The sequence below is a fragment of the Pseudonaja textilis genome, chromosome 3, assembly GCF_049901715.1.
Source record: "Pseudonaja textilis isolate UNSWEBS1 chromosome 3, rPseTex1.2, whole genome shotgun sequence".
In the NCBI taxonomy this organism is placed as follows: Eukaryota; Metazoa; Chordata; class Lepidosauria; order Squamata; family Elapidae; genus Pseudonaja; species Pseudonaja textilis.
In genome coordinates, this window is record NC_141992.1 from 1278669 (window position 1) to 1288455 (window position 9787).

At 54.9% G+C, this 9787-nt stretch overlaps 1 protein-coding gene across 1 annotated transcript in view; it reads left to right on the plus strand.

Annotated features, from left to right (window-relative positions):
• Positions 1–555: 555 nt before the first annotated feature.
• The window catches only part of VSTM2L (V-set and transmembrane domain containing 2 like), a 76450-nt gene continuing 67218 nt past the window's right edge, over positions 556–9787 (plus strand). Inside the window, 1 exon segment of the mRNA XM_087931964.1 lies at positions 556–860. Coding sequence (XP_087788090.1) covers positions 749–860 — 112 coding nt within the window. The 5' untranslated portion in view covers positions 556–748.

Below are 9787 nucleotides of genomic sequence, written 5' to 3' on the forward strand. Positions count from 1 at the left end.
CGGAGGGGTGGGGGTGGCGCGCAGCTCAGCCAGGCTCGGGGCCGGGCGCGCGCGCGCGCGCGCCCAGCAAGGGGCTCCAGAGCCAAAGCGGCGCCCGCGGGCGCCCAGCAGAACAACGGGCGCCCGAGAAGGAGGGTTTCTTCTCTTACCTCCACCCCACCCCGCGGGAGAGACTGAGCCGGGGGTGGGGTGGAGGGGGGCACGCGGGGTCCCGCGGAGAAAAAAAAAGGGGGGCAAGCCCTCCCACCCCTTGCTGGAAAGTGGGGAGCCAGATTCAGCCCGCCCCCTCTATTCGCCGACTGGAAAATCCCACTCGCGCCCCGCTTCCAAAAGGGAGGACGGGGAGGAGACGCTGCCCGCCCGCCTGCTCGGCCCCGGGCCTCGCGGGTCCTCTCTGCCCCCCCACCCCTCCGCCCACGGGCAGGCAGGCAGCCCCTCCTCCGCCGGCCGGGGCTTTGGAAAGGTCCCTTCGGAGAAACTTTCGCGATCCATCAAGCCTCTGCTCCGGATCCCTCCGCCGGCGCGCAAAGAGAGGCGGGAGCGCGCCCGCGCCCGCCCGCGCGCGCCCGCGTGGGAGAGCGAGAGAGTGACAGCCGCGGCACGGCGGCGCCCTCCGCCGTAGGGAAGAGTCCCGCAGTCTCGGGCTGGCGAGCGGAGGAGCAGGAGGCGGCGGCGGCGGCGGCGGTGGCGGCTCGGCTCGGCGCCCCACCACCCCGGATGTGAGAGGCGGCCAGACCAGGGGAGCAGGATGGGGGGCGCCTTCGGCCTGACCCTGGCGCTCTGCCACTCGCTGGGGCTCTACCTGCAGCTCGGCGCCGCTTCGCGACCCCCGCAGTGGGAGAACCAGATCTCGGGCAACGGTGAGTCGGGGGCGGGGGCGGCGGGTAGGAGGGCTGTGAAAGCAAGGGGTGAGTCGGTGGGTCGCCTCCCCCTCCCCCTCTCCACGATCGTTCCCCGGCCGGCTGCCATGCGTGGCCCGGCTCCCCATTCCCAGGGGTCCCCGTGTGCCCCCCCCGTGCCTGGGGTCCTCGCCAGGGGCCCTCCCAGCCCCGGGGGAGGTTTCGCCACCGGGTGGGCTGAGCTCTCGGCTGCTCCACGCGGGCGGGTGGGGGCGCCCGGGTGCCGCGGAAGACAGCTTGGCTTGGCGCGCGCCCCGTGTCTCGTCGGGGCCGGGGCGGGCGGGGGCGGGGGCGGTGTCGCGCCCCGTCGGCTAAGGCCGTCTGTCCGTCCGTCCGTTGGCTGAGTTGGCCGGGATCTCTCGGGACTCGGCTGCGGCCGAGAAAGAGGCTCCGTCGTGCTGCCGGGGAGGGAGCGGGCCGTGTTCCCCGGGGTGGGGAGGCGGGGAGGGAGAAGCGCTGCCCCCCCCTCGCTTTGTCTTCGAGAGCGGCCGGGGCTGCTAGGGTCCCTTGCAAGGTGGCTCCCTCCCAGGAAGAGTTTGCGGGGGGGGAGACACCCCAGGAATGAGGCAGGTGCTGCTTGGGGGAGGGGCGGTCGGCAAGCGACCCTCGCCCCCTCTGCGCTGCCTCGGGAAGATCAGCCCCGGTTCCTGCCTGGAGGGGCTGGGTGTCCTACCCGATTTTCCGACCGTCCCCCCCTCCCTCCCTCCCTTCCCCGGGTGGCTGAAGAGCTCTTCCCTTCTTTGTGTGCGAACGTTAAAGGCAGTGGGGTTATTCCCCATTTCCTCGGTTCCCCCACCCTCCCAGGCAAGGCAAGCGCCTCGGGTGCCCCCTTGCAGGACCGGCTGGTCTGTCCAACCTTTTTGCCCACCGCCCACCTTCGCCGGCCTTTAGGCGCCTCGTGGGCGGAGGGGCCTGGGTGGGGCGGCTCCAGAGAGATTGTGGGGGGAGGGGGCTTTGCCAACAAAGAGCCTCTGGGCTGCCAGGAGCTTTTGGCGAGGAGACCTCCTCGCCTGACCCTCTTTCCAGGTGCTTCTTCCCCCCCCCACAAACAAAACCGGAGTGGGACTTTTCCCCTTCTTCTTCTTCTTCTACTGTGTGAGAATGTGGTCGTTTGTGCCCGCCGTTTCTTTCCCACGCGTCTCTGGGACAAGAGCGACGGGAAAGGGACGAGGCTGGCCTGAAACGGAGGAGCAGAACCGTCGGGCTGTGCGCTTGGGTGCCGCCACCCACCCACCCACCCACCCACCCTCTTCCTCCCCGTCCCTTGTTGGCTTCCTCTGGTCTTCGCCCCCTTTGCATATGAGAGCCCGCTGGCAGCGGAGGAAGCCGGGTTATTAGCAACTGGTGGGGTCGCTTAGCCCCTCTCCCCCGTCCCCGAGGGTCCCAGGGGTTGCAGGAGAGCGGGCGAGAGGGCTGAGCGCCCAACCTCCGCCTCTTGCGACCCGCGTTTCTCCGGCGAAATCCTCTGGCGACATTCGCATTCTCGTCCTCTCCTGCAGGCCGCGGGGAGCTCCTGCGACGCGCCAACTTTTCGGGGGCTCCTCCGGGACCCTCCCGGCCTTCCCTTCTTCGGTACCCGCTGGAGACCCCTTTCTTGGGGGGCTGTTTCGAGAGGAGGAGGAGGAGGAGGGAGGGCAGTTCGGTTTGGGCAGGGGCCGGGCGAGGAGCGTCCAGACGTTGCAACGCCTCCGTCGCCCGGCGCTCCTGCAGCCGGTCTCGCTCCATCGCGGCGGCGGCAGCACCGTTAGATTCAACGAGGCCACGAAGGGTGTGGAGTAACTGGGATGTTTATCCGGAGCTTATGGCTTATTTATTTATTTGCTTGCTTTATTTGCTGATTGGCATCCGGAAGGAAAGGAAACGTAGTCTCGGCTGGAAACGAACCGGCGGAGGTTTAGCTGACTGGGGTTTGGTCCTTCGGGGCTTTGCTGGTCCCCGTGGAGAAGAGGTCCAGGAGAGGAGAATTGAGGAGGTGGAATAGAAGCTGACCGTGGTTCTAAGGGGGTTGGGTTCCTTTGGCCTGTCCTCCCTAATCTTAACCCTAACCCCTAGCCCTGATGATGTCACCTAGTTGGGTCATGAAATGCCTGCAGGAAGAAAAAAAACCAAACTCAGAGAGCATCAATGACCCCACAGTCCTCCCTCCTCCCCCTCTGCAAATTTCTTCCGTTCCTTCCACCACTGATGATGTTCTCTAGTTGGGTCATGAAATATCTGCAAGAGAGCACCAAGGACCCCACCATTCGACCCTGAGCTATAGACATTCAATCCTCCTTCTCCTTTTTTTTCCTCCTTCTCCTTTCCTTCCTGCTCCTTCTGCTCCTCGTCCTCTTTGCAACCCCGCTCCCTTCTAGCACTGATGATGTTCCCTACTTGGGTCAGGAAACGTCTACCAAAACCCCCTCCAAGAATAGAAAACACCAAGGACCTCTCAGTTCTCCTCTTCCTTTTCCTCCTCCTCCTCCTTTTCTCTACAAACCTCCCTCCCTTCTAGCACTGATGATGTTCCCTACTTGGGTCAGGAAACATCTACAAAAAAACCCCTCCAAGAATAGAAAACACCAAGGACCTCTCAGTTCTTCTCTTCCTCCTCCTCCTCCTCTTCTCTACAAACCCCGCTCCCTTCTAGCACTGATGATGTTCCCTACTTGGGTAAGAAAACCCCCAAGCTCAGACAGCGCCAGGGACCCCACAGTTGAACCCTGAGCTACAGATATTCTGTCCGTAGCCACAATCCTAGCTGGCCTTAAGTTGAAGGACTCTGCCAGAACTTGCCTTTTGCTGACCACGCCTGAGTTTGGGGAGAGAGCAACCCCCGGATATTCTGGGAGGGGAAAACATTATATATTGGCTGGATTCACTGGGTGGTTCTGTTCACACAGAATGTCATTCCCAAACAAATAAACCCTTTGCGGAAGCTGAGGAGATGGCCTAGAGTCTAGGGGTGGCCAAGGTTGGACACCCCTGGCCCTAGACCTTTGCAGCCTGCGGAAAGGTTGTTAGAAGACGTACATCGCTTGTGGGAATCAGTTTTCAAGGCTCAGCAGAGTCAGGGACACTGCAGCTGGGCGAGGACCCGCTGCTCAGACTGTTAAGGCCTGAGTTCAACACATGCCAGGGGTGAAGTGCCGTGAGCGGGTGGGCGGGCAGGGAAGAGGCGAGAGGCTTGAACCGGGGTTGGGCAAACAGCCTAAAAAGGGGACAGATCAGTTCAGGAGATCCTGCATTCAAAGATAGGAAGAAGGAATCCCTCCCAAATCTGGAGAGATTGACCCCAAAAACACTTCAGAATAAACAGATTCTGTCCATTCCTTTTTTTAAAAAAACACAGCTTATTGGTATATTTTTCTTAACGTACAGAAGTGCTTGATGAACAGCGTATTGTCTGGGTTAATTTAACCCATCTATGTTTATCTTATCTATCTAAAAGCGAAATACCCCTCACGCATCTTCACAAAATCTCCAGAACTGTCAAGCCTACAAACTTGAAATTCGGCCCATAGGTTCCTCTTGGCTTCTCAGGGCTCACTAAGAAAGGATTTTGCAAAATGACCGTTAGAACATTCAGAGCATTTTCTATATTATTATTATTATTAATAAAATGCTCTGATGCTAAGGAGTTCTACTCACCCTCCTCACCTGAAAAGAAATCTCTTCTAAATGCAAAACACAAGCAGAGGAGTTTCGGTTTTATAGCACCAAGCAGCTTTAGTCCAGAACAGTTGAGCTAAGCCACGCCCAGGCTCCTTGCTGTCTCCTCCTTGCTCACATAGCAAATACTCTTTCAGTTTCCAAACAGCCCTCAACTCTCTCCCACACTGACAGGACGCTAGCCAGAGGAATACTGATGGATGCTGGTAGGCAGAGGCAGAATTTTTCCCCCACCCCTTATTTTCCTCCCCCAAAACTAAGCCCCACCACAAAGTTTCATAATGAAGTACCAGCTAGTATAATAATATATTAAACATAAGACATACATAATAGTGTTTTTCCCCTTTCTGATTTCTCAATTCTGTGCATTCCTAAGTGTCTTTCTAAAGGGTGGGTGGGGGGCTATGTTGGAGCCTCCTCTGTTGCACGCTGGTCCTCGGTTCAGCCCTGGAAAGGAGGGGCCAGGGGTGTGCCAGGCGTGCGGGACTCCGGAGGTGAACTCTCAAGTGTGAAATACCGTTGTGGTTTGCAAAGCCCCTCATTTCCTGCCAAGGCAATTCCAGAACGGGGACGCTGGAGGGCCGCTTGTTTGTACAGAGGATTATTTTGCAGCAGAAGGAAAGATTTGCGTTATTTTATTTATTTGATTTGTCAATCGCTTACAAGATAACAGGTATAAGTATAAACACAGTTATGAATACGTGAGATGGATACGTATTAGAAAAATAAAAAGAAACAATAGGACAGGGACGGTAGGCACGATTGGTGCGCTTATGAGCTGGGCCGGTTCTTTCCCAGACAAAGACACGCATCGTAGGAAAAACCTGGATCAGAAATGAGATGCCGGGCTGAGCACCCAGAGACCATATTTCCCCCCGAGTGACCCTTAAAAAGGCAGAAAGAATATAATATTTGTAAAATAATTCCAATACATAATGCTTCATATAATAACCGTGTCCAGAATTGCCTTTGTCCAGAACTGGAAACAAGACAATACTCCTTCTGATATAATGATAATTTAAAAATGGTTTTAGAATGTGCAGAGACGGATAGGTTATCGGTGGAATTAAAGGGTTGAGAAGAAATGGAGTATTATGAGATTTGGAATTTATGGTACAATTGGTTGAAAGGTGGATGCAAAGCCGATAGATGAAGGGTATGTAGCAGCTATAGTAAGTTAAGATAAATACGGTTTGTAAGTTTGTACGTATTTGGTTTATGTTGAATGTAAAAAAACAAATATGTAATATATAGTAGCAACCTACATAATTAGAAAGTATGTCAATGTGAGTGAACACCGATATTGAAACGCTGTAATGAGTGGAAATGTGTTTTTAGGATGAAAATAGGATTAATAAAATTTATTTTTTAAATTTAAAAAAAAGGCAGAAAGAAGCATCACATTAAAAGCCACCTCCAGCCTTCCCCTGCCACACACACACACACACACGCACACACACACCAAATTCGACAACCTCCTAATAGGGTAAAGTATTGAAATCAATGCAACTCAACACGGGTGGGTTTGCAACGAGAGGAGTGGAAGGGGTGGGCAGTTCTCAGCCCTCCTAGGAGAGTTGAGGAGCCAAAAAAAACCCCTTCCTTTGATCTCTACTCCTGAGCAAAGCCAACACAGGTACTGTTAGGAATATAAGTCACCTAACAGATATTTGGGTTAGAAATATATAAACCAGGGTAGACATTTTAATACTGCCTCTTTAAAGGAATCCTAAAAGTGTAATTAGGTGTGGTTTCTCAAACGGCCATAAGATGGAGCCAGAAACCTGGTTTGTTTTAGTCTAAGTCTCAGAAGAGAGTGTGAGTCAGTCTCTGTTTCCTTCTGTCGGAGAGTATTGCCATTCCTCCATTTAATAATTGACTGGTATTCTGGATTTGATGTAAGTCTGATACCGAACTGTTTTTGACACTGGAATTTCTTATTGGATTATCCCTGGACTAAACACTGACTGATCTGAACCTGTGAATGACTTTGGACTGCTTATTTTGAACTTTGCTTAAAACCTTTATTGGAAGTAAAAACCTACATTTAACGTTCAGTGTATCTGTGTGCCGTGTGTGTGTATTACTCAAACACTACTCTCAAATACGTCTCCCTGTACGCGCTCATTCTCCTAACGGGGAATTACCTCAACAGGTACTCAGAGAGCAACTTTTAATTTCAGGCTTGGGAAACCAATTGCTCAAACTCCCCCTGACTGCCTCACCCCCCCCCCTCGCAGATGGATCTCCCCACTGATTGCCAAGAAGCGATTTGACTCTTCCTTGAAGTTGGTGGGGGCTGGGCCTTCTTAACCAGGGCAAAGAGAGACGAGGAAGGGGTTGCTACGACCTATGGAGACCTATGGAGGAGCGGGGAAGCACCTACTCCCTACTCTTCTTCCCCCAGGGAGAGGCCCTCCCCCCCCCACCCCTCTGCACACAGGGGCGGGTCCCGTACTGCCCATTTCTGCATCCACTCGTTTTTGCAAGCCTCCGAGGACACTGCGAGGTGTTCTGTCAAGCAAGAGAGCCCTCGTGCCAGCCCTTGGACTTCTATGCCACTTCACAGCTCTCTCTCAGCCTCTGAGGCCCCCTCCGCTCTCCAACCCACACACCCTCCGCGGGCAGGATGCGTGGTCCAGACAATTGGCACGATGCGGTTCCGGCTGCTTCACAAAATGAACGCTGGAGATATATCTATATCCTTGATAGACCCATATCATCTCTACCTCCATCATCTATTCCGTATGTATTTATTTGTCTTATTCTCTATTTATTTATTTAGAGATTTACGTGGCTGTCCACTCGCTTTCAGTCAGCCTAGGCAGCTTTCAAAAAGAAAACCTACCTACCTATCTATTTCACGATGTAAGTCATAGGAGAGGGAGGAGGAAGAGGAGAGGGAGACGGTAGAGGAGGAGGAGGAGGAGGAGGAGGAGGAGGAGAAGGGAGAAGGAGGAGGAGGAAGAGAGAAGGAGAGGAGGCAGGAGGAAGAGAAGGAGAGGAGGAGGTAGAGAGAAAGGAGGGGAGGAGGAGAAGGAGAAGGAGGAGGAGGAGGAGGAAGAGGAGGAGGAGAAGGAAAGGGAGAAGGAGGAGGAGGAGGAGGAAGAGGAGGAGTGGGAGGAGAAGAGAAGGAGAGGAGACGGTAGGAGGAGAAGGAGGGAGGAGGAGGAGGAGGAGGAGGAGGAGAAGGAAAGGGGAGGAAGGAGGAGGAGGGAGGAGGAAGAGGAGAAGGAGAGGGGAGAAGGAGGGAGGAGGTAGAGGGAGAAGGAGGAGGAGGAGGAGAGGAGAAGGAGGAGGAGGAGGAGGAAGAGGAGGAGGAGAAGGAAAGGGAGGGAGGAGGGAGGAGGAAAGGAGAAGGGAGGGAGGAGGAAGAGAAGGAGAGGAGACGGTAGAGGAGAAGGAGGAGGGAGGAGGAGGGAGGGAGGAGGAGGAGGAAGAGGAGGAGAAGGAGGGAGAAGGGAGGGAGGAGGAGAAGGAGAAGGAGAGGAGAGGAGGTAGAGGAGAAGGAGGGGAGGAGGAGAAGGAGGAGGGAGGAGGAGGAAGAGGAGAAGGAGAGGGAGGAGGAAGAGGAGGAGAGGGAGGAGGTAGGGAGAAGGAGGAGGAGGAGAAGGAGGAGGAGGAGGAGGGAGGAGGGAAGGAGAGGGGGAAGAGGAGGAGGAGAGGAGGAGGAGGAGGAAGGAGGGAGGAGGAGAAGGAGGAGGAGGAAGAGGAGGAGGAGGGAAGGAGAGAGGAGGAGGAGGAGGAGGAGGAGGAGAGAAGGAGAGGGAGGAGGTAGAGGAGAAGGAGGGGGAGGAGAAGGAGGAGGAAGAGGAGGAGGAGAAGGAAAGGGAGAAGGAGGAGGAGGAGGAAGAGAGGAGAAGGAGGCAGGAGGAAGAGAAGGAGAGGGAGGAGGTAGAGAAGAAGGAGGAGGAGGAGGAGGAGAAGGAAAGGGAGGAGGAGGAAGGGAGGGAGAGAAGGAGGAAGAGGAGAGGAGGAAGGAAGGGAGAAGAAGCAGAAACAGAGGGAGAGACTAGACTGACTTTAAAAAACAAATCTGTCTTTATACACTATATTGCTTCTATACAGTACAGCGTAGCATCCTCGTGTCTGTATCTATATCTACCCTGTCATCTATCTGTCTCTCTATGCCCTCATCCTGTATGTATCCTGGGTCCTTTTGGCAAACAATCGAGAATAAGAAGCGGCGCAAGGATACAATAGGATCCGATCTACAGTCCCTGAATGGGGATTTCAATAGGAAAGGAAGAAAAAAAGGCTCTTTTCTCTCAGGGTGAAATGTCTTCCATTGCTCATGTCAATCATCCAGCCCATAAATCGGCTGCTCTCCCCCTCTTCCCCCTCCCCCACCCAGAAAAAAAAAAAAAAAAAAAAACACAACCTGGGCGCTTGACTTCAAAAGAGCGTTGAGGTCAAACTTGTCATGTAAAAGAGTTTTTCCTCCTTTATTAAATGCCGCAGAGAATATCCCAGGCTGGCATCTTCTTCAGGCGGTTGAGCACGATCAGGACGGGCAAAGGGGTCGAGGGAGGCCCGGAGAGACCCCCTCCCTCCCCTCCTGTCCCGGAAGGCCTCCGGGTGGCTGGGTGTGGGTGCGAATCCCACCTAAACCCAGCGCCCCCCCCCCAATTCCAGCAGGTTTTGGCCGTGTGTGTGTGTAAAAACACACCCAGAGATGTGCGAAGTTTTTCCTTTCGCCTTTTATTTTAACAAAAACAGCCAGTTGGTGCCTTGGGGAGAAATCAAAGCTGTCCCCCCCCACCCCAAACAGTGGCCTTTATATTCTAGGGCGGGGGTCTCCAACCTCACCGGCTGAGGAATTCTGGGAGTTGAAGTCCACAAGTCTTGAGGCTGGCCAAGGTTGGAGACTCCTGTTTCTAGGGGGGGTTTGTTGCTTTTGTTGTGAACGCCCCCCTGCCCGACCCCCCGACCCAATATTAAGTTTAGCTGCAAAACAGCAGCCTGCTTGTCCATGTTTGGGGTGGGGGGGAATCCGGGTGGTATTTCTGAGAATGGGGGGGGGTCTTTCTCCCCCTGTCCACCCCCGGAATCCGAGCCGGATTCTCTTCTCTGCCCAGTTTGCCAATCCTGAAGACTGGGCCCTTGTTCCCGGTTCGGCCCCTCCTGCCCCCACTTCCCCTCCAGGGGGGGGGTCCTACAAGCCCCAGATTGGGCAGGGCACCCAGGCACGTACAGCCTCCTCTAGGTGCCCCCTTCTCTCTGCAGGCAGCAAACCC